The 25,425-nt window shown below is 39.6% G+C and overlaps 1 protein-coding gene across 1 annotated transcript; it reads right to left on the minus strand.

Moving 5' to 3' along the window:
- Positions 1 to 3,381: 3,381 nt before the first annotated feature.
- On the minus strand, positions 3,382 to 24,538 carry LOC103182655 (leucine-rich repeat-containing protein 72). Its single transcript, XM_042346974.1, has 9 exons — positions 24,512 to 24,538; positions 22,053 to 22,126; positions 19,859 to 19,928; positions 9,202 to 9,283; positions 8,177 to 8,290; positions 7,463 to 7,552; positions 7,306 to 7,364; positions 4,488 to 4,518; positions 3,382 to 3,480 (listed from the first exon to the last, which is right to left on the minus strand). Exons 1-9 carry the CDS (start codon positions 24,536 to 24,538, stop codon positions 3,446 to 3,448), a joined length of 582 nt encoding a protein of 193 aa, XP_042202908.1. The 3' UTR covers positions 3,382 to 3,445.
- Positions 24,539 to 25,425: the final 887 nt, after the last annotated feature.

A 25,425-nucleotide genomic window follows, 5' to 3' on the forward strand; every position in this document is an offset into this window, starting at 1 on the left:
TTCACCAGTTCCATTGTAAATGCTTTTATTGACTGTTTCAACAACAATTTGGTAAAGCACTTTACTTTCTAACCTGCCACTTTCCTCTTTTAGTGATGAGGCTTAATTTATGCCGTCTTGCTGATGACCAGTCAGCGCACATAGTTTTTCTCCATTTAACCTGTCAATAGTCACAATTTTGAAAACATTCTGACATCTCCCCCCACAACACACGTGCACACAGACAGTGAACCTCTGCTCCGGGGTAGTAAGTTGGAGAAGGCAGAAAATTTAGATCTGGTTTGAAATTTTACTTTAAATATTTTAACAAATTAGATTTAATCTTAATTTTCTTAACTGGGATTTGTTGTAATATTCCATGGACCATTGTCTCGGAGGTAATTTTAGGTTTTGTAATGTCTCTGCTGTCTCTCTCTTCCCGCCCTCTGCGCTTCATTGTTGTCGGTTCCTGATTTCACTCCTACCTATTTCACTTAGTCTCTTCCATTGGTTTCTCCTCCTGCTTCTGCAGTCACATCTGGCGTTCCTCGATCCTCTCCTGTTCACTGTCTATATGCTCCCACTTGGTGACATTATCCACAGGCATGGGGTCCACTTCAACATGTATGCATGTGATGTCCAACTCTTATCTCTTTATTTCTGCCCTTGACTCCAGGACCACTGCTTTTCTCACAGACTGCCTATAGAAAATCCTGGATGAGCTCTAACCTTCAGTTGAATGTCAAAACCGAGGCTCTCTTACTTGCCTCCTTTCTCTTCCCCCACTCCCCGCAGGCTGCCTTAATCATGTCCAGGTTTAATTTTTCCAATGCCCTGTTCACTGGACACCCAGCTTCTCCCTACATGTGCTTCAGACATCCAGAATCCTGTAGCCCATATCCTCTCCCATACTAGATTCTGCAAGCCTCTCACCCCCATCCTCAACTGGCTCTCCACCTCCCAGTGGCCTAAATTCAACATTCTCGCCCTCGCATTCAAATCTTTCCACCCCACCTTTCTCAATTTCTCCAGCTGAGTTAGCTGTATAAAGCGCTTTAAGATGTCCTCACAAAACAGCTGAACACATGGGATTTAAAACAAAATGGATATCTAATAAGCTACAATATTTCTATTTTTTACCTACTCATGACTTCCACCATAACCTCTCAGTTTAAGCAAATTTAAGTGCAAGTTGTTATCTGCCTCGTCCCCACCAGTTTATTGTGCGGGGAAAATTTTACCTTCAGCAGGATTGCTATATACAGTGCACAATGAGTGATCTCATTTGAGTGAAATGCTTTTGGTAGGTCATATTTTAGAAAAGTAGTGTTGTAATGAAGTCTGAATCATTTCCAAGATACAAGTCACAAATCTCTAATGTATTATCATCTTAGCAATTGCATGATATCTAAAGCTAACTCCTTGTAAAACAACTGAATACATAGGATTTAAAAAACACATGGAAATTTTATATAATATACTATAATATTTCTATTTTTTGCCTTCTCATGACTTCCACAATGACCTCTCAGTTTAAGCGGATTTAAATGTACTTCAGTTAGTGGACATATAAATGTTGTGCAAGATTGCCTGTAACAAAAATACACTTATACAAAAAACGACACCTTTGTTATTCTGGTCCAAAAACCCATCATTGATTGAAATAGTTATTCTTTGAATCTATTTCCACATTTAAAACTTGCACTTCATTATCTACTAGAAGGTTTTTCTCTGAGAGAACACCAATTGGTCTGTTGACTCCTGTATTTACAGAGTATTACAACATGTAGCAAATGAATAGTTGATTGCACAACAGCTGCATGTTTTCAGGTGTGTGTTAAAGATCCCATGTTTTCTGGGGTAATGGTCAACAATTTTCCAGATCAATTGGTCATTTACCTTAGGGTTGTTTATGGGGTCTTGACAATGCAAATTGTCTTTCTTAGTTCTTGAATTACAATTTTTAAAACTGTTTTTGTAACATTTTATGTTTTCCCTATTCTTAAATAAATCATTTGCTTGATTAACTGCAGGTGAATCAAATCAAACCTTCAGCAAGTGTTTCTCATATAACCCTCAATAATACTTTGTGTTTTAACCAGTTCCAGTAAATGCTGTTGATTTTGTAATATTATCTGACTGCATGCAGTTTTACATCAATGGATAAATCAGCGGCCTTGGATAAAACGCAGCAATGACTGAGACCAGTGCTAAAATAAAAAAAATGTTATATGCTGGAATGACTTCATAGTACTACTGGATGACCATGATTTGTGTGGAAATTTTCAGTTACTAATGGCTAACTGCAGCACCGATTATAACAGGTATGTGTGTAAAAAATGCACATTTTGTGTTCTACAAAATCCACAGTCCCTATGGTTTACAGTTAAACCTGTGAAGCGCTTTGAGATGTCTTCGTGATGTTTAAGGTGTTGTATTAAATACAAGGATTATTATAATTACCATCATTTAGGGGGTAGTTTATACATAATGTGAAAGGTTATATTGGTGAAAGTTTTGTAAAATTGTAGCGGTTAATTTGTGGTCTTTTAAATGCCCATTGTGTGGCCTCTATGTGAATTCTTGTATTTCAATTAAGTGTGCATCATTTTTGAGCAATGTGTACAATTATGGGCACCTTTCATGTTTCACATGCAGCAATAATACAAAGTTACAAAATGTTAACCTATCAATGTAATTCCTGAATAAAACCAATCCATACTTGTAAGCATGGTATTTTGTTGTAAGTTGTGCAGAAATAATAACTGAGTGTGTTTTTACTTGTGCTGACCCCCACCCCAGCTACACACACAACACACACACTGACACACATGAAGCTGGGAATTGAACTTCAGACTTTAACCTCCCACTGCCAGTCAGGGGTTTGCCAGCTCTTTGCTGTTTTTACCATTGAGAATGATATGGGAGGAACTAAAACTGGAGATTGTTAAGTACAGCAAAGAGTTTACTTCTACGCACATTAGAATCCTGTCTGGTTTTAAAAAAATCAAAAGCATTGAAAAAGATAATTGGATGTAAAGCAGAAAAGTAGTAATACAGCAGAACGAATCTCTCAGACTGCAATAATAAATTTCCTTGCATCCGATGCAGCTCATTTCATGTCAAAGGGCCTTCTTAAAATGCCTCAGAGGATTTACTGCAAAATATAGTGACTCTATTTTGTAGTTAAATGGTAGTATATTTTGTAAGCAAATGGCAATGCAGAACAAGAACAGTTTTGAGGTTCAAACCTTTGGCGTTTATTGCGGATTGAAAAGTCACTCATTTTAAACAAGGGAATTCCATTTTTGACCATGTGGTATCAAACACATTTTCCTCTAACCCTATCTGAACTGAACAGTAATTTTTTGAGGTGAAAGTGTAGGTATGCGTTCTACACGTTTCTGCTTTGCAGTGGGCATTTTTTTCCAGTCAATGCAGGAAAACTGCATGATTGATCTCTTCATTATTTCTGAGGAAAGCTCTTTGTCCGGAGGAAATCTGAAACACACCGAAACAAGTCGATTGCTATTATTATTTAATATTTTATTTTAAAATAACTTTTGCTTTAGAACGGTTAAATAAAAAAATCTGTGTTAAAAGAAAACATTCAGATTCATCAACATCACAGCATTCCCTATACAGTCAAGTCTGCTTTAAGATCAATTTTGTTATGCTGAAATCCCACTTAAAATGAATTGGGAATTTAATAGAATTGACCTCTAGAGAGAGGGGCTGGGTGGGGATGTATAGACAATTCTGGTAGAAAATATTTACCGCTAATCCTACCAACATCCAGGAATGTGATCAGCAATGTGCCATCCAATGGTTTAGTCATGTGCAATGGTCAGATAGGTCAATTAGATGTTTTCCCAGTTTATCACTATGTAAGAACAGGATACAGCCACTTAAGCCTTCCTTCGGTGTCTACCTTATTTCCTGTTTACAGTACAATATGCAATACAATTATATACCTTTCATGTCGGGAAGATGTCTCAAATTACTTAACACTGCTCGCTTGGCATCAAGCTGGAATCTGAGGGGGATAGGAGCACCACAAGGACTGAAAGAGTGGTCAGAGAGGTCTTGAGATGCCCTTCGAACGAGGTGAGGGAGGAATCAAGTCGGAGGGACTCTGGAATGGAGTTCCAGGGAGAGGGGCAGAATGGTTGAGAGCTGACCCAACATTGTTTGAGACCAATCTGTGCAAAGTGCTGGGTTTGAAACTAAACGGATCAGGAAAATAAATCTGAAAGTTAGAGTAATATAGTTTACCCAAAGATAGGGGAACATCATGTGACCTCCAACTAAATTCTACACTCATAGAGGACCATCATATAGATCCCGTCTGAAAACACTTCAAGAGACTGTCTAATCTTTATGGCTGATGTTGCTTTACCTTGCCCATGGAATGCAGAATATATGGAAAGGGAAACAAAAGCATATTTTTCTTTTTAAAAAGGTAAATGTATATGGATATAAATGATAAATTAAGATAGAATACTAACTTGACCTGAGCCATCCCGATATTGTAATGACCTGAAATTGGGATATGAAAAAATATATTAGCACAAGCATTCTCTTAAATTCCATTTCTACTGCAATTATGGCATTTCATATCATTGTAAATATTAAATTATTTCAAGGTTATTTTTTATTATGTATTTGGAAAGCAATAAAAGTAGTGTCTTTATCAAGTCAATGACATATCTCAATACGCTTCACATGATAATAATAATCCTTGCAATTGATATAGGGCTTTTCACGTCTTCTAGACGTCTCAAAGCGATTCACAGCATATACTGTAAAGTGAATTGACTGTATATTTGTGGGCAAAACACAGCAACCAATTGCGCACAGCAGTGTCCCTCAAACAGTTGAGGATTGAGTGACCAAATTATTATCGTTTTTTTTCTTGAGGGATTATTATCAGGCGTGTGGAGTAAAGAAACTTGCCCAAGGTTTCACCCTGCTGAGAATCTCGCTTGCAAGGTGAGTGCTCTAACCACTGAGCTACAGGACTCCACCCAATATATGTATACTGTAAAGTGGATTCACTGTGTATTTTGTGGTGACTCAATATATCTTGCCCATGCTTGCTTGCCCATGATTGCCCATTCAGCTCTGTGACACAGGTTCAAATCGACCCAACATGGATGAGATTAAAGCTTTCTTTATCTGCTGGCTTGCAATGTAGAGTAAAACAAGTTTGGAGGCTTAAACAATTCCAAGCTACTAAATTTGGAGCTTTTAAAATCATACATCATATAACGCAAAGTGAGAAATGCACTGTTTATAATATGTTTTATTCTAATTGCATGGCATTCATCTGCATGGATTCATACTCCACGTCATTAATCCAGTATGAAAACTTAGAGTCCTGTTCAACTCACAACAACAGCAGCATTTATATATTGTCCTTCATGTAGGGTAGCATCTCAGGGTACTTAACAGTGGCAGAGCTTAGCCCAAGCCAGGAAAGAGGTGAAGAGGAAGATCTTCAGATGCGATCTGCAGACAGGCAAGGAGGGCGCAAGGCAAAGGGGTTGAGGTTGGAAATTCCAGAGTTTCGAGCGTGGTAGCTGATAACAAAGCTGCCGATGGTGGAGCAGTGGGACCCCCAACTCTCCTTTAAGCCCTAGAGCTGGGCTGTCGCTCGCTAAGATTTCTGTCACCTCCACAACATCGCCTGCCACAGACACTACCTTCCCTCACGTTAGTACAAAAAACATTAAGCTGCTGAGAAGTTGTCTTTCAAGATGAGATGTGTGCCACCTAGTGGAGCAGGGTAAGTTTTGTACTTTTCACTTGGCTGTTGTTGATTGTTACTGTTAACACTTAGACTAGATCACAGAAGATCCATCCTTCAGTGAGGAATCTGAGGGGGAAGTAAGCAGGGTCTCCTTGGAGCTGAGCTGTCAATCCCAATTAGTGCAAATGGTGAGAATACATAGTCCTGGACCTTAGTGGTTAGAGCACTCGCATCGCAAGCGAGAGGACCAGGGTTCGATTCCCGGGCGGGGTGGGGCGAAACGTTGGGCAGGTTTCCCTACTCCACACAATTTTGTTTACCTAGCAGTAAGGAGGAACTTGATTGTTAATCGATTGGCAGATTGCATTTCCACAGGTAATAATCTCTCCACAATAATTTGGTGACTCAATACTCGACTTCAAGATCCTCATCCTTGTCTCACTCCCTTCGCCTCGCCCCTTCTCTTCTCACTTTCAGGACTCAGCTGAAGACCTTTCTTTTCGACCGCGCCTTTGGTCAGTCACCTTCCTCCCCCTCCCCCTGGCTCGGCCCCGGGATCCGTTACTGTGAAGCGCTCTGAGACGCCGTCCGGCATGGAGGGCACTATATAATTCCAAGTTGTTGTTGTTGACTGTTTATGGGACACTGCTGTGTGCAATTGGCTGCTGTGTTTTATCCACAAAATATACAGTCAATTCACTTTACAGTATATTCTGTGAAGTGCTTTGAGATGTCTCGAAGACGTGGTAAAGCGCTATATCAAATGCAAGGATTATTATTGTTATTATGAAAGATTCTGCTACCCTTGTGTCTACATTCTGCTTATGGGAAGGTTGCGGTCATTGCAGATGATTGCAAATACTCCTGATAACATTGGATTTATCCTTACCAAGTGTATAAATTCATGAATCTGGATGGACCTTTTTTTGCCAATGAAAATTAGGTTTCAAAATTCAAATTCTCAGAAATTATCCAAAATATAATCTTCAACCCAGCAACAAAAAAGACTGAGAATTCACCATCAAGAGAAGATAGTAAATCTCTGAGGTATTTTGTTCAATATCTCAGTCAATTATTACTTTGTATATTTGTGGACAATGTTCTAAACATTAATTAAATTACGTAAAGATAAAGGATGGATCATTTAATCTTAACAAAAGACTGTCAGAAATCCTGTCACTTGCACAATGAAAATAAAGATGATAAAATATGCATCTTTCATAAATAAGTTGCTGCAGAAACATTGCCAAGAATTATCATTTGTAACAACCAACAAACTTATCTATCGCCCCCAAAATATACAGTCCATTCATGTTACAGTATATTCTATGAAGCGCTTTGAGACGTCTTAATGACTTGATAAGGAACTACATCAAATGAAAGGATTATTATTGTTGATATTATTATTGTCATTTGATTCCCAAGCATTTTTAGTTCAAAATAAATTTAAAAATTCAATTACAAATGAACTATTTAAAATTCCCACTTGGACAAGGCCTAATCTTTCTCTTGGGTTGATATTGAGCAATAACTTCAACTACTGCATTTGTCCCAAAAGCTAAAGATTGACGGACTCGAACTCGGTCTGGGTTACAGAGAGCGACACTTGCTTCTCGCTCCTGCTGGTCAATTCCTGTGAAAGTATGAAGCATCCAACAATTAGAACTTGCACAACACATACAGTTAGAATTTGCAAAGATAATAAAAAAACTTTTTTGAATAATAACCAACCCCTCTGGTCCAGGTTCTGCAATGAAGGTACGTAATAGATTAAATAAAGACGATAATCTGGTTCCAGTGCCAAAGGATTGTGAAATAAATCTGAAAGAGGAGAAATCACAATGAAATGTTACATCAAAATAAAACTCAAACATTTGTAATTGAAATTCAATAGTTAAAAAGTCCACATAGTTATTTTTTACAGTGTTCAAGGGCATATTGTAACTTTACCAACCATTGAAGAATCCCCTTCTACAGATTGATTGTGTGTCAGCCTGGTTCAAGTGATAGTATGCTTGCTTCTGAGTCAGAAGTTGTGGGTTCAAACCTCACATTGGGACTTTGACCTTGCATAGTCTAGGAAGGCTGACACTCACTTTACAGTGAATTAATGGTGCCCATCCCCACCCCACCGAGATATTGGAAGAGTCCCTGACCTTGTGGGAGTGAATCCTGTGAACTTCTTTGTGACATTCCTCCAATGTGAAATTTGTAAGAATTACAAATATAAGAATTATTATTATATTATTATTATATTGTTGAATTTTGGTTAAAAGTGTCATCTTCTATATGAAATCCTATTTGGCAAAACTTCTTTCATTTGGTTCCAGGGACATAAATCAAGTCAGCATGCCACTTTCACATTGCATCAGCCTTGACCATCAACCAGTCAGTCATTCGAAGAGAAAGTGTCCACACAATTTATAATTATGTGGTTTTGCTCACTCAGTGTGTGTAGAAACTTCAAGTTCCTGAACTCCTTCACAGTCTTCAACACATCAGTAAGCCAATTGTTGTGCAATGTTAATATCCGCAATGACTTCACATTCTTCAGGGAACCTGTGAAACAAAGCATATCTTATCAATCTTTTATTTTTATCAATTTCTATCCATTTCTTTCTCCTCTCTTCCCCAACTTGTTTGACTCCATTTCCTTCTATTGCGATATAGTTTTGTATGTATTTGGTAAGTTTGGTAGCTCATCCAAGTGCTCATTAGTCACATTTGAGTTTTATCATGGTGTTAGCATTAAAAGCATTGTCTTAATATTTACTTTATTGATGAATTTGGGAAAAAATCTTAAATTCAGTTTTAAGTTGTAAACTGGCTTTCTAGTTTTTTTTTCAGGATTTGTAGAAGTTTCCAAATTAAGGTTGAATTTAAGAATATTCCACCCAAAAATTTGCATAATCTTAAAAGTTTAGACCATGAAAAATGTTGGGTTTATCTGCAAAATTTGGTGCAGTGGCTGCACCTGTTGGAATCATTTTGATTCATTGGAAACATGTTTTTCTGCACCTGATGGAAGGGGAAAACAGCTTTTATGACCTTAAAAATACAACACGTTGTAAGATGTTTATATAAGGTCTGTAAATAGTCCCATTACTATCTATCATGTCAGATCTTATTGCGTGGCTGAATAATATAGTCCATCATGTGACCTTTCAGTGATGGCTTTATAATGTCAAGAAAAAAAACAGGATATCAATCCATTTAAAAATTACACCTTGTGTAATTTTTCAATGGTCCTGTAGCAGGTCGACCAAAGCGTGCTACAGAAACCTATTCAAGACATCATCCTGAGGAAAATGTGTCGTTGGGAGTAAAAGTGATGGTTTGGGGTGGAATAGAAAGACAATTACCTGTCATAACAAACAACAGCAAAACAGTTTTGCTCTTCGATAGCACATTCATTAGTATATAACAGTACAAAATCAATACATTCATTTAGATGACTGGGTACACTGTACCTGTTATATCTGTGAGTTTGTTGTTGTGTAGGTAAAGTTCACAAAGGATATAGTTTGCTGGTGAGAAGGTTACCTTTTTAATCTGAAATAAACAATATAGAAATGGTAACATAATCCTTCTAAATTAAGGAACAATATTTGTCACTGTCTATGAATTACAACAACAATAACAAATGAAATTATAATAGATAACAAAAATATAATCATAAAAATCATTTTTGCATTTGATATAGCATCTTATCACATGGTCGAAACATCTCAGAACGAATCATACTGACTACATATTTGTAGATGAACGCAGCAGCTAATTTGTGCATAGCAAAGTCTTACAAGCAGCCACATCATTAGCTGAACATTAAATTATTTTATCAGAAATGGTTAGAGCAGGGAAATCTGCCAGGAAAGTATTCTGCAGCTCAATAAATTTCACTGCAGTGAATCCTGTAGCTCAGTGGTTAGAGCACTCGCTTTGCAAGTGAGAGACCTGAGTTCATTTCCAGGCAGGGCGAAACCTTGGGCAAGTTTCCTTACTCCACACGCCTAATAATAATCCCTCCAAAAAAACAAAATAATAATAAATTGGTCATTTTCAATCTACGACTGTTTGTGGGACATTGCTGTGCGCAATTGGCTGCCGCGTTCGCCCACAAATATACAGTCAATTCACTTTACAGTGTGTTCTGTGAAGCGCTTTGGGACGTCCTCCCGACGTGAAAAGCGCTATATCAAATGCAAGGATTATTATTATTATAACTGCAATTCCTGCAGTGTAACTGCACTTCTTCCTCCAGGATCTTAGTTATTTCATAGCATAACATTCCAGGAACTGATATCTATAAACCCCCACCAAGATTATTGAGCCCCTTTAACATTAGAAGTAATATTTGTGGGGCTGTGATTTGGGTTTATTACGCCAATTATAAAAGTCACTACGCTTTACAGTAAATCCTCTGAAGTGCTTTGAGATTTCCTCACCTCGACGTGAAAGACGCTATGTCAAATGCAAGGATTGTTAGGCTTATTTCATTAGCCTTGTTTTAAAAGCCTAATTTTTAAAACAAAATTAGCCTACAAAATGCACAGTCACGTCATTTTACAATAAATTCTTTGAAGGGTTTTGAGATGTCTCGAGGATGGTAATAATAATAATAATAATCCTTGCATTTGATATAGCGCTTTTCACGTCGGGAGGACGTCCCAAAGCGCTTCACAGAATACACTGTAAAGTGAATTGACTGTATATTTGTGGGCGAACGCGGCAGCCAATTGCGCACAGCAATGTCCCACAAACAGTCGTAGATTGAAAATGACCAATTTATTATTTTTTGGGGGGTTTTGGAGGGATTATTATTAGGCGTGTGGAGTAAGGAAACTTGCCCAAGGTTTCGCCCTGCCTGGAATTGAACTCACTCAGGTCTCTCGCTTGCAAAGCGAGTGCTCTAACCACTGAGCTACAGGACTCCACGACACATGGAACACATGGATCCTAATAGAATAAAGCAATCTTTGCAGTATATACATTTTTTATATTTAAATATGAAATAACTAGTCATACTTTAGCTTTCCTTAATGAATATACCTAGTGATTATACAACTACTATGTATGTCAAGAATTTAAGCCGATTGTTTGGAGCAAATTCCATCACCAACGACTACATTTGAAATGTATTTCTATGGTATATTTTATAGTACATTCTATGGTAATATTAACATTTGCTACAAAATACAATTACTACATTTTACAGTGAATCCTGTGAAGTTGCTTTGAGACGTCTTCCTAACGTGAAAGATGCTATCCCAAATTTACATAGCTAGTCAGTCGCCTAATACATATTGAAATGCAAATAATCCAAATAATATTATTTTGGTCAATTTGGACTGGTCTCTCTATTCAACAGTTATTTAAGATATGTTTCCCTATACTGTTTGCTACCACATTATCAGGAGAACCAAAGCATATTTTTCAGTATAAATGTAAACTAATGTATTAAAGTGTTACTACGTATTATATTCAGCCTCAGTCAATCACAAGTATGGTTTGAAAGTGGAAACAACTGCACAATAATTTCTAATTTAAAGTTTCCAAAAGTAACAGTTTAGGAAAGTTATTTGAGAAACAAAATAAGCCTTTTAAAAAAAAGCACTGCAGAAAGTCTGATGTAAAATCGTCAGAGGACAAACATAAAACTGGTTTCTGTTTAGTGCAGTTTGCTGGTTAATCCAGATGATGGCGCTTAGTTACCTTGTTTAAGTTTTTCTGTTGTTACATAAACAAGATCATAAGATAACAAGAGAGGTTGCCATGAAGAAGTGCCTTTTGCCCATTTGATTTGAATAGTACAGAATACTAACTCTACAAACAATAAAACAAGCTGTTTCGTAATTGAGTCCGGTTTGTCAGTGTAGGACTCCAATAAAATATGCAGAGGAACTTTGATTATGGATATGCTCCATAGTGAAAATGTGACACACGCTCACCCACAGAGAAAGAACAGAGCAAAAACAAAGGCAACACTATAATCATCAGCTCTTTCAAAAAGACAAAAAATGGGCTACCAAAAAATAAACTCTCCTATACAAATAAGCACTAATTTTTAAACCTGGATGCAGTTTTTCAATATTTTGAGTTTTTTAGAGCATGGAATGATTGCCTTTTTTCCAGCCACAGATATTCCCTATTTTAATAATAATAATAATGATAATCCTTGCATTTGATATAGTACCTTATTACATCATTGAGGCATCTCAGAGCAGTTCACAGAATATATTGTAAAATGGGTTGACTGAGTATTTTGTGGGCGAAATGCAGCAGCCAATTGCGCACAAGTGTTCCATGAACAGATTGGATTGAATGACCAAATTTTTATTACCCCCGGAAAGTAATCCACCAATTGACTAACAACTGGGTTCCAACTTACTGTTAGGTAAACAGAGGCATGTGATTAAGGTACGTTGACTAAGGTATTCAAACCCGGGTCCTCTCGAGTGCACTAGCCACTACTATACAGGACTCCATAACATAGTAGTTCTCTGGGACGATCTAGGCAATTAAATAAATAGCTAAGCATTGGCAGATGATTTTTTTGTGTGGATAAATGGTAAGGCATATTGGAGTACGAAATATTAAACACATGTACAGACTGAATAGTTGTACATTAATAGAGATGGAGGTTTACTGTTACAATTTACATTTTTATTCTGCATTTCACATTGAGAGGACATCTCAAAGTGCTCCACACAGCTGGCTGGGAGCTTGAGCTGTAGGGGAGATGGGGGCACAGGGCCAAATGTGTGATTGAAATGATAGGTTTCAAAGTGGGTTTTGAAGCTTGTGGTGGGGATGCGGGGGAGAGGGTGCAATGCAGAGGGGCTTTGGGATGGAGTTCTAGAAAGCGGGTGCAGGGTGGCTGATAGAATTCGATTGTGATCATTGATTATTGACTAAAGGTTTCAGATAAAGAGGTTGAAAACAAGTGAAAAATGAATGGTGAACCTGATGCGTTTTGTGGCCTCTCAGGAGAAAAAAGCAGTAAACTTTTACAGTAAACTCTGTTTTCCGTAGGGAAATCTCTGTAGGTTACACCAACCCACAAGACTTTGGCTCCGATCTGCCTCTCCTCAGAGGTGAGGTATCATGAGTAGATGTGAGGTACAGGAGAATGCCTGCAGAAAATGCAGCTCATGTCACAAGGCACTTTTTCTGGTGGTTACACATTGGAGGGCCTGGCAACAACACCCCAATAAATACGGTTATTCACTTCATGACTGTTTGTGAGACAATGCTGCATGCAAAGTGGCTGCCATATTTGCCTACAGAATAAAACATTTTACAGTATATCCTGTGAAGCGTTTGGAGATTTTTTTTGTTTATGTTTACTTATGTCTTCGTCAATTTCTTTGCTTCCCTCCATGAAAGTGGCGACCCACACCAGGAGAGTGTCCAGTGGTGCCCAACCCCCCCACAGGAGAGTTCACCCCTCCTCTGAGCTAATTTTGCTCCCTCCCCCAGCCCACCAGTGTCTATACAACTAAATTATTCGGGAAGTCATTGAACTGGACATTGGGGCTACAATATATACAAGATATGCTTAAGCAAGCCCACCACCATCCCAACTGAGATGAGCTAACCCAGCACAAACAAGGGGTCAAACCATGGATTCTCCTGATCTGCATGACTCAGTCAGGCACATGAGGCAGGTCAGTCCACAAGGTCACAAGAGAGGTGGGGGTGAACAAGGGCCTTCAACTCATTTGGTCTCATCTTCCCTAAAAAACAACTCAGCCATCACAGCTGGTGGTTAAATACACCTTTAGAGCCGCACCCCCCACCCCGCCAGTGTTAGAATTGTGTTCTGCACTAAGTCATCAGTGGAGCTGCATTGCTGTGTTTATACGTTTGATTTGGCAGAAATGTCATGTCAGACTTCAACAGCTAGGACAGCCCATATGGTTGATGTGTAATAATACCCACCTCTACACTCCTGTAGGATTAATTATGGTGGCTTCAAAACTGTGCATTTCTGAATGATGGTAAACAGTTAACTAAATCTATACATATTCCACATAGTTTTGTGATAAGCCTCTGAATGTTTGTAGATTGGAATTACATCTTAAATAAATACCAGATCAGGTCAGTTCCTAATAAATACTGAAATTTGATTTGATGTGATGGAGGAAGAGAGCCCCAAACCTCAAAATAAAACTCTTATGAAAAATATAATGCTGGGAGTAAAATGATACGACTGCCCGCAGGAAAGCATAACTTTGTGGAAATGGGAATCCAGATTTATACTTCCTGCTCCACATTATAACCTAGGGTCGTTTTAAAAAAAAGTATTCCTCATTTTGGAATTCTGCACATCCCCTCACACATTTACAGCAACTGTAATGGATTTTTGTTATTTTATTAAAGATCCCATTACTTGACTATTATGTCTAGATAGCAACATTGCCTATTGAGTCCAAGTTTTTTATTTCTTTCTTTCTAGATTATCATTTTTTTTGCAGTGTCATTAATTTTAGGTTCTGTCTGCCTTAGGATCCAGTTATTCTGTTTTATGTTCTCTCCTCATCCGAATTTATCCCTTTTTTTAAAAAGAGCAGCTACTCATCTTGTTTGTAGAACACTGCAAGCACAAATTAGCAGATTTGTTTGACTACATAACAGCAGTCAGCTCTTTAATCCAATTAATCTCTTTATATAAAGCGCTGCAAGTTATTTCATTTACATAAAATGAGCTAATGTAATGCTGGTTGTTGCTGGTTCCTTGATAACATACAAGTCTTTGTGTCATAAATCAGCCAGTTGCAGGCTTACAACACATCACAGGGAAATTGAGTCAGAACCAATTCTACCATGCTGTCTCTTTCCTATGTGAACATATTGCTCTTAAAACCACCACCAAGTGTCTGGAGTGCAGCTCCAGTAGGAGTCCTGCTTTTTTCAGTTGATTTATATGGCAATACTGCCAAAATTGCAGAGATTCATCAAACAACGTGCAGTGTAAACAGAACAAAAACCACCAGCATAAATCAAATGAGTTTTCATCTCACTATTTTCCATGAAACTGGAGTTCATTTTTATGTTACTAATTTTCTTTGTTTTAAGAATATCTTTCTCAAAAATAATAATCTTAATTAAGAATGTTATTTTTGGCACTGTAACTTCCGTTCTGTGCTTTGCCAAACTTAAGGAAAAGGAAATTTACTTTTTCTCCAAAATATTTGCTCATAAAATATCATATTTCTTTCCTATGTTCTCAATCCTGGTGTAATCTCTCCCAAACCAGATGTTGCAATTGTGTTGGAACAGATTCCATTGTCTGTTAAACTGGTTAACACTGAGTTGGAGAACGCTTAAACGTAGCATCTGAAAGAGAAACTGGGATATTGAAATCCACTGGAAATCCCATTCTAAACGCACCCTGCCAAGGTTGGTAACTTTACCAACTAGTTGAAATGTGTATTTTGGTTACTTTAGCCATTTGTTTCAATCTAAAATGAAGAAATGATAATTTACATCCTCACATTATCTTTTGGGACAAGGAAGAATCTGTTCTGAAATTTTGCAATAGGACAAAGAATGGGTGGGTGCAGTCCACAATACAATAGGCTTTGCATAGTCAAGAAAAGAACAAACTTGATAAGCTAATTAGCTTTTTTCTCCTACAAGGCTTCCCTTTTTGTAATGCAAAATGTACTCGTTTCTCAGTTCTACTCCTATGTCAAACAACAGCACTAGATCTGAAACTATGTAATAAATTTACACACAAAAAATCTTGCCATGCAAAATTTACTGTCTCATCTCCCTTATAAATGGGATTTAGAACCCATATAGTCTATGCTGATATTCCAACGCAGTGCTGGGAGTGTGCTGCATTTTCAGTAGTGCCATACTTTGGATGAAACATTAAACTAAGGTCCTGTCTGCCTATTCAGATGAATGATCCCATGCACGTCTCGAAAAAAGTTTCTCACCGTGTCTTGGCCAACAATTCCCCACATAAAACTGGTCCATCACTCCATGGCTGATGTGGGACATTGTGGTGCACAAATTTGCTGTCTCATTCACCCACAAAATACACATACATCACTCTATACTATATCCCGTGAAGCGCTTTGAGGTGCCTTGACAATGTGATATGGCTCGATATCAAATGCAATGATTAATATTATTTTTTAACTATTATATATAATACTGAAATATTTTGAGAGGAATTATATTAAAAGCAAATCTTGCTGGGTTTTTATCCAGAGTTGCGGCCCATTCTGCTACACATCTGTGTCTACTTTTGGAAGATAATTACGCACTCTATTTGTTAGCAGAAATGATTTTGGCAGAAACCTTATTCTCCGAACTGGACTAACCTTTTGATCCTAAAATGGCAATTTTACTCTTAGTTCTGTTTGTTAACAATGACTAATTAGTAAGAATTGGTTACAATATGTGTCCTACTTCTTGAATAGGAAGTTTGAGGGACAGTTTGCTGATGCTATCACAATGTTTGCAGCAACTACATTCAAAGCAATTCATCAAAATCCTTGACAAGTTATTTATAGCCTCCACAAAACGGATAATTGTCTGTGATATTTCTCATAGCTTTTATGGTAATAATGAACAAAAGTACCATTCATCATTAAAAAAACAGAATGGTAACTTTCCTGATAATGATAGATTTTTTTCGATAACAATTTTACTTAGACAGGAGAGAGGGAGGTCATTTTTTTATTGAATATATTCCCTCTTGCACTTACTTTCTCTTTTAATATTCCTTTATTGTCTAACAGAGATGGGGGGGGCGGGGGGGGACACATCCTGTAGATTCCCAAATTTTTCACCCAGCCGTATAATCAAAGTGACAATCTGATTCAATATTTTCAAACTAATTAACAGAATTATCAAAATGTGACAAAAATCAAAAATATGTTTGCATTAGGAGTTGACTCTTCATTTCATATTATCCTGAGGTACTCTTTCCAGCACTTTTTAGCAATTCCTGCAATAATTATAATGCAATATCATTTACAATTCTCTAGTGTTTTTTGCATCGGGAGGATGTCTCAAAGTCTCGGCATTGCTAACTGGGCACCCAAGTTCAGGGTGGGAGCTGAGAGGGGTGGAAATGGGAAAGATGACTCAGGGTGGGCAAAGTTTTGAAACAGGCCTTGATCAAGGAGAGGGAGGAAGTGAGACTCCTTGATTGAGTTCCAGAAAATGAATTTAAGCTGCAATTTTACATTGGATCAATGTTTGAACATAAGACTTTCTGATTAAATGAATACTGTGAAAACAATGTCATTGACCATCAGTAGAGGGTGGTTAGTCTATTTGTACTGTTTGACCATCAGGTCGTTCGAGAACTGCAAAGGGGTGGGAATGTAAGCCATAATGCAGATTGTTTTCAGAATATTGGGTGTTAAGATAGTTATTCAGCACAAATGTTGCAGTTTTTAATTATTACCTGGAATGGAATAGGAGGACGGGTATTAGTCAGACCCCATCTGGACTACTGGGTTCAGTTTTGGGCAACCACATCTCAGGAAAGATATATTGACCCTGGAAAAGGTGCACGTCAGGTTCACCAGAATGTTACCAGGCCTAAAAGGGTTAAGTTACAATGAAAGGCTGCGTAAACTTGGGTTGTATTGCCTTGAGTTTAGAAGGTTGAGGGGTGATTTGATTGAGGTATTTAAAATGATAAAGGGATTTGATAGGTAGATACAGAGAAGCTATTCCCTCTGGTGGGGGAATCCAAAACAAAGGGACGCAGTCTTAAAATTAGAACCAGGCCATTTAAGAGTGAAATCAGGAAGCATTTTTTTTACTCAAAGGGTGGTAGAGATCAGGAATTCTCTCCCCCAAAAGGCCATGGAGGCTGGATCAATCCACACCTTCAAGAATGAGGTTGATAGATTTTTAGTAGGAAATGAAATTGAAAGGATTAGTTGAGGTACAGATCAGCCATGATCTAATTAAATGGTCGAACAGGCTCGAAGGGCTGAACAGCCTACTCCTGTTCCTATATTCCTATGTTTCTAAAGGCTGTGAAACTGGATTAATTGTAAAAATATTTAAGATAATTAATTCCATTATGGAAAGAAGGTAAAGTGAGTATACTAGAAAGATGGGAAAATGGGTCAAAGAGTCTTCTTCCATCCTTTCTTGTGATCTTGTAGAATTTATAGCCTCAATGAGCTGACTAGACATGCATTTAATCTGGGATGACAAAAATAATGCTGCACATTACTGGTGTTAAGGTGTGAAAATGAAGTCCAAATCTTGAGGTGAAAGGCGATCCTGTGCATTTTAAAATTGTCCCTTTCATCAAAAGAAAATCATCAAACGTAATGATTGTACTTTTTGTTACTCAATTGGTTCTCTTAACCATAAATTAACATACGAAAGATTAGATCATAACAGCACATGAAGTCAACAACATTTTTTAAATTGACAAAGTATACAGGAATATTTTAACCTCAAAATACTAATAAGGCTGAAAGTAAGGAACAATTGACCATATTAAAACAAAGAAGATACAAAAGTCAACAAAAACACTGGATAAACTATTCAGTGTGCGTCTGACAGCACTCCCTCTGCATATCTGCTGCATTTCTAGTCCTAAGGGATTAATAGAATATATCCTTCTTATCTCCACCAGTAAACACAAGTATTCTGAATCGCCTTTGATGCCATCTTGGAGAAGGTCAGTGTGAAGAACAAAATCTATACAACACTGTTCAGCTTTGGGAAGGTCCTTAAGTAGCCTGACGCAGTTGGTTGCACTCTCGCCTCTAGAATCAAAAAATTGTGGGTTCAAGCCCAATGTCAGGATTTTGAGGATCATTGTCTGGACCAGTGGTGGACAACCCATGGTGCACCGGCCAGAAAGCTTGCCTCGCAGGTGAGAGGACCTGGGTTTGATTCCCAGGCTGGGTGAAACATTGGGCAAATTTTCTTACTCCACACTCTTCTCTTTACCTAGCAGTAAGTGTGAACCCGGTTGTTAGTCAAATGCCGGCTCACTTTTCCAGGGGTAATAATCCCTTCAAAAACATTAATAATTTGGTAACTCAATCCATGACTGGGACACTGCTGTGCGCAATTGGCTGCCACCCATAAAATATAGTCAATTCGCTTTACAGCATATTCTGTGAAGTGCTTTGAGACGTTTTGAAGATGTGATAAGGTGCTATTTCAAATGCAAGAATGATTATTGTCATTATTATTATACTTATATAGCACCTTTCAAGTATGGAAGTTATCTCAAAGTGCGTCACAATCCTGACTAAGTAATCAAGTCAGGGCGGGTGGGGGGGCGGCCGGGGGATGGGGGTAGAAAGAAGACAACCAAAAACACAATCAAATAAATACTTCATGCTTCCCTTAATGTTCTTTTTACCATTCAATCGTTATTATCTGCACTTAGTCTTACAACTGGAGACTTTCAGTGAATAATCAGTTATTTTACTTAAATCTTTTCCGCCTTTGCCAATGGAAATCCATTTCCTATGGTCATATATTTCATACTTACTGCTCCAATCTTTAAAGTCTGCATAACCTACAATGTGCACAACTACTATTAAATCCATCTCTATTCCTGAGCCCATCCACTTCAAATGCTCACATCCGAGGTTGCTTTCTTATCTTGTCATCTCAGAACATGTTCCAGCATTACAATAAGTACCCTCCTTCGTATTGTTTCTGAATAAATGGAAAGAGCAGGTACGCTGAACAGACCTAGCATGATGCCAATAATCACTTGCCAGAAGATTTTCTCGGTCTTTTATTTACTCTTTTTGTAAAAAAGAAAATTGTGTCTTAAACCTCATTAGGTCCAGGGTCATTATGTCTTCAGCTGTCTTTGAGGTTCATAGGAGCATAAGACTAAAAATCACCTATGTGGTCCATCTGGCTATTCCCAATGTAACAAAATAAATAATGCTGTTACTGCACAATCTTGATACAACTCAAATTAATTCATAACAACAACAATAAATTACATTTGTTTTGCGCCTTTCACGTCGGGAGGACGTCCCAAGGCGCTGGATAGTCAGGGATTAATAACAATTATTAAGTGCTTTGGAATATCCTCCCGTAGTGAACGGGATTATGTCAATGTAAATTTGTATTGTAATTTGAATTAAAATTCTCACATACCTTGTTGTTATTAAGCCATAAGTATTTTAGCAAAGAAAATCTCGAGACATCAGGTGCTTCTGTTAGCTGTCTAAAAATTAGGCAAATGACAAATACTTTTATTGTTACAAAAAATGATGAATTATAACAATATATCTCTACATATAACGTAAAATAATATATATATAAGGATTAGTATTATATATAAAGCTATAGGAAGGAAAGAACTTTTTTTTTTCCTTATTAAGGTGTAATATCTCAATAAGCTTTATTGTCAAGTGTAATGGCTATTTTGGAGGCAAATATGATAGCTATTTTGCAAGGTCCACAAAGAACTGTGAGGTGAAAAGGCAATTTATCTGAAAAAGTCTGCAAAAACTTTATTTTCTTCCCTCCTTTTCTCTTTTGAAGACATTTGACTCCTTCCCTGGAGAACAATACCACTGCACTGGTCACACTCTGCCAACTTACCCACATGGCTTTCAGAGTTTTGGAAAGTTATTTGATCTTGGGAACACTATAGATGATTCCAATCCTACCCTTACTCGGCAGCACACGTACATGCACCTCCAGCAGGACTCACTGCTTAAGCTCTCTGAGACTCTACCCTGCATGGAGGGCTCTATATAAGTGCAAGTTGTTGTTGTTGCTTAGTAATACAATGCAAAAAAAAAAGCTGATTTTCCCCTCCTTAACCAAGGGCATTTGGCCATTTGCTGTAGTCCAGTACCATCCTGGTTAAGATCAGCAAACTCTGGATAAACTAGAAATGTATTCTAAGCAATGGTAAATTGCAGCTTACCATTTCTCTCTCTCTCTTTCTCAAACCTATCCAATTCTGCTCCCATTAATCAGCTCGCTTAAGACATTTCTGTATTGAGTAAAATACACTATTTCTCAATCATGCCCACGAATTGTGGGTAATGTGGTGTATGAATAGTTCTTCCACATGCATGAATAGTTCTTGGCAATTGAAATGCTTATTGAAGTGTTTATTTGTTATGCTGCTTTCGAGCATAAGTGCAAATTCCGTAGTCGAGTTTCATTGATTAATTGTAATCTGGCACACACTTGTGCTTTGGATTTAAAGTCTATATAATGCCTCATTTATGGATTTTACTATTTACACATTCATATTATTCTTTATATAAATATTAAATATGTAAGGTTCAAACAAAAACAATTTTAAATATGTTTTAACCTGTCAAAATTCTTGCTAACTTCAAGGTGAATGTTTTGTTTAATTAAAATTTTTGCTTTCAGTTTCCTACACTTTCAGCAAAACATACATAACTGTATATTCAAACCAATGCAGAGTTTCAAATAATTTACAGAAATAGTTACTCATTCATTTCAAGGCTGTTTGTGGGGTATTGCTGTGCTCAAATTAGCTGTCATGTTTGCCTACAAATACTCAGTCACTACAAAAACTCAACATGCTTATTATAAGAGTATTGGAAGATATAGCCCCATTATATCACAGTCGTTTCTGCATTCACTCTGCATGTGTGCAGAAAGACAAAACTCCAGCTGGTACTTACAAAGCCAAAATAACCAACTTCTGGGCAATCAGGTCACCACCACTGACATCACTATCTTGTGCAGTGTGCAGGATCTGACATTGGCAGCGATCTGATTATCCAGAAGTTGGTCAATTTGCTTTCCCCCATTGCGAATAAGTGCCAATGGAGATGGGGTGAGCATCTGGGGATTTGGGGGTAAATAAATGTTGGAGGTCTACTGCATTTTGTTTAATGGTTCATTGTATATTGGTGAACAGTCCATATATCATGAACAGTATCTTAATGTCAATTATTTATTTCTATAGAATTGTAAAGGAACAAATATTGTTTGCTCCCTTAAGACTGCAACTGATTATGGATTACATGCCAACCCCATTATAAAGTGCCTCCCTCACTGGAGTTTAACAAGTTGGTCTCTTATTAATCTGCAGTTACCCTGAGTGTGGGACCCTTACAGCTTACAGCCAATTGGTCAGCTTTTTGGACACATCTGCAGGAAGCAAGCTGATCTGTGGCAGGACCCAGCAGTGACCACTTGAAAGCTGCAACTGGAAAAGTGGAACTAGAAGTCACTTTTTTCACAGAACTGTTATAATGGGATGTCTAATTTTTTATATCTGCAGACCATTTTGTTATTACCGTGTTGTCTTGTACTTAATCTAAAGAATAGAAACTGAACGTATGTTACTTACTCATTAGCCAGATATAGCTCATGAACATCTGCAAGCCTCTTCCATTTAAAGGCCCTTAACTGAAGTTCTAGAATCTGTTTTTAATTTAAGCAATAATAAAACAATTTTTAAATCTATGTGCTTCATTCTTCAATCTATCTTTATTTCTTAGGCATCAAACTAGCTTTGATGGTAGTACTCTTGCCTCTGATTCTGAAGACTGTGTGATTAACCCTCATCATTGGGATCTTGAACTCATGCATTATGGTGCAGTGCTGGGAGCGTGCTGCATTGTTAAAAGTGCCGTCATTCAGATGAGACATTAAAGTAAGGTCTTGTCTGTCTGTTTAGATGAGACATCTCAAAGCGCTTCACAGAATATACTGTAAAGTGAATTGACTGGCAGGCAATTGTGCACAGCAGATGACGGTTAAAGATCTCATGGCGTTACTCAAAATGAGTTTCTTCTGGTGTTCTGGCCAAAGACCCACCCAAATAAAAATTGGTCATTTACTTCATGGTGGTTTTTGAGAACATTGCTGTGCACAAATTGGCTGCCATCTTAAAATGGATAATACGACAACAACAACTTGCTTTTATGGATAAGAATGAGGACCTTCAAATTATTCTGTTGGAGACAGGGCGACAGTGGAGCCTGGCAATAGTCATGTGAAATTTGGGACAGATGGGGATGTGTGTGGAGGAGCTTTGAATGGGCTGGAATTTATGGGTGGGGTATCCAGGGAGATTGACAAGGAGTGCATTAGTAAGTCAAGTTGGGAGGTGGCAAAGGTGTGAATAAAGATTTCAGCAAAGTTTTGTGTAGAATAGGGATGGAAGCGGGCAATGTTGCACAAGTGATGACTACACAATTTCCATACTTGAGTGTAAATTAAAGTTTTAGATGTCAGACATGATTATATTTGAGCAATCTGCCTTATTTTTATTCCAAATATAATGAATGTTTATCTCTATGAGTTCACTGCAGTTCACAAGCAGGAGATGACAATATTTCAAGTTTCTTTTAAAAGAATAATCTTACAAAAGAATTTTTAGGCACAGAAAGCCACACAAACTTTAATAAGTAACAGGACCAAAGTAAACCGAATATCCTGTTGCCAATATATCAACACAAACATTGCATGCCTTTCACTACATGGTAGCAACTTCAGGCAGGAGCTTGACCATGGATCCATCCAAATACCTACAAGATAAATGACTGTTATGAATTCTGATAAGAAATCACTGTATTTCAACTCACATTAGGAGTGTGTCATAATTTTCATTGTATCTATGGTTACAATGAAATGTTGCCAAACTGATTACTTCCAGAGTTACCCAAACAAACCTTTCTTGCACTCTCACTGTTACCATTGCTGGCACTACACTGGTATGTTGAATTTTTGACACTTATTTTGGCTCCTATGTAAGGGTGGCATCGCTCTGACCTGCCCTCTCCTACACTGCAATGGCTGCCCAATGCTACAATGCACTTTCTTCTTCTGCATTGCGGTTCTCTCATCGGTCCAACACCACACTGCCCTGTGCTGCCCTCCCTGCCCAACACCACACTGCCCTGTGCTGCCCTCCCTGCCCAACACCACACTGCCCTGTGCTGCCCTCCCTGCCCAACACCACACTGCCCTGTGCTGCCCTCCCTGCCCAACACCACACTGCCCTGTGCTGCCCTCCCTGCCCAACACCACACTGCCCTGTGCTGCCCTCCCTGCCTTTGCCCCGGATGCTCTAAGGCTGCTCTGTTGTGTGCAGCGCTTTCACAGGCTGCCCCCCTCCTCTCCTGCCCTGCAGTGCCCGGGGAGGATGCCCTGCAGTGCCCGGGGAGGGTGCCCTGCAGTGCCCGGGGAGGATGCCCTGCAGTGCCCGGGGAGGGTGCCCTGCAGTGCCCGGGGAGGGTGCCCTGCAGTGCCCGGGGAGGATGCCCTGCAGTGCCCGGGGAGGGTGCCCTGCAGTGCCCGGGGAGGGTGCCCTGCAGTGCCCGGGGAGGGTGCCCTGCAGTGCCCGGGGAGGATGCCCTGCAGTGCCCGGGGAGGGTGCCCTGCAGTGCCCGGGGAGGGTGCCCTGCAGTGCCCGGGGAGGATGCCCTGCAGTGCCCGGGGAGGGTGCCCTGCAGTGCCCGGGGAGGGTGCCCTGCAGTGCCCGGGGAGGGTGCCCTGCAGTGCCCGGGGAGGGTGCCCTGCAGTGCCCGGGGAGGGTGCCCTGCAGTGCCCGGGGAGGGTGCCCTGCAGTGCCCGGGGAGGGTGCCCTGCAGTGCCCGGGGAGGATGCCCTGCAGTGCCCGGGGAGGATGCCCTGCAGTGCCCGGGGAGGGTGCCCTGCAGTGCCCGGGGAGGGTGCCCTGCAGTGCCCGGGGAGGGTGCCCTGCAGTGCCCGGGGAGGATGCCCTGCAGTGCCCGGGGAGGATGCCCTGCAGTGCTCGGCTCTGTCTGTGTGTGATCAGCTGAGCAGCGCCGCGGGTCTCACCTCGTCGGCCGCCGCCGCCGCCGCCATGTTGCTGTGACTGGTTACCAGGCAACCAGACACCACCACCACCAGCACCGGTAACCATAGCAACACCCACAGCCACACTGTGTCACTGAGCCCCAACTCACTGTGTCACTGAGCCCCAACTCACTGTGTCACTGAGCCCCAACTCACTGTGTCACTGAGCCCCAACTCACTGTGTCACTGAGCCCCAACTCACTGTGTCACTGAGCCCCAACTCACTGTGTAACTGAGCCCCAACTCACTGTGTCACTGAGCCCCAACTCACTGTGTCACTGAGCCTCAAATACACTGTGTCACTGAGCCCCAACACACTGTGTAACTGAGCCCCAACTCACTGTGTAACTGAGCCCCAACTCACTGTGTCACTGAGCCCCAACACACCGTGTAACTGAGCCCCAACTCACTGTGTCACTGAGCCTCCAACACACTGTGTAACTGAGCCCCAACACACTGTGTCACTGAGCCCCAACTCACTGTGTAACTGAGCCCCAACTCACTGTGTAACTGAGCCCCAACTCACTGTGTAACTGAGCCTCAACTCACTGTGTAACTGAGCCCCAACTCACTGTGTCACTGAGCCCCAACTCACTGTGTCACTGAGCCCCAACTCACTGTGTCACTGAGCCCCAACTCACTGTGTCACTGAGCCTCCAACACACTGTGTAACTGAGCCCCAACACACTGTGTCACTGAGCCCCAACTCACTGTGTAACTGAGCCCCAACTCACTGTGTAACTGAGCCCCAACTCACTGTGTAACTGAGCCTCAACTCACTGTGTAACTGAGCCCCAACTCACTGTGTAACTGAACCTCCAACACACTGTGTAACTGATCCTCCAACACACTGTGTAACTGAGCCTCAACTCACTGTGTAACTGAGCCCCAACACA

Source organism: Callorhinchus milii, unplaced genomic scaffold, assembly GCF_018977255.1.
Source record: "Callorhinchus milii isolate IMCB2004 unplaced genomic scaffold, IMCB_Cmil_1.0 Scaffold2, whole genome shotgun sequence".
NCBI lineage: Eukaryota > Metazoa > Chordata > Chondrichthyes > Chimaeriformes > Callorhinchidae > Callorhinchus > Callorhinchus milii.

Bases quoted from the DNA above. Each gene is read 5' to 3' on its own strand.
- LOC103182655 (XM_042346974.1), bottom strand. From the start codon at position 24,538: ATGGCGGCGGCGGCGGCGGCCGACGAG. The intron at 19,929-22,052 runs GTAAGTAACATA...CCTAATTTTTAG, and splicing joins GAGCTATATCTGGCTAATGA to ACAGCTAACAGAAGCACCTG. The intron at 7,365-7,462 runs GTTGGTTATTAT...ATACTTTCACAG, and splicing joins GCAGAACCTGGACCAGAGGG to GAATTGACCAGCAGGAGCGA.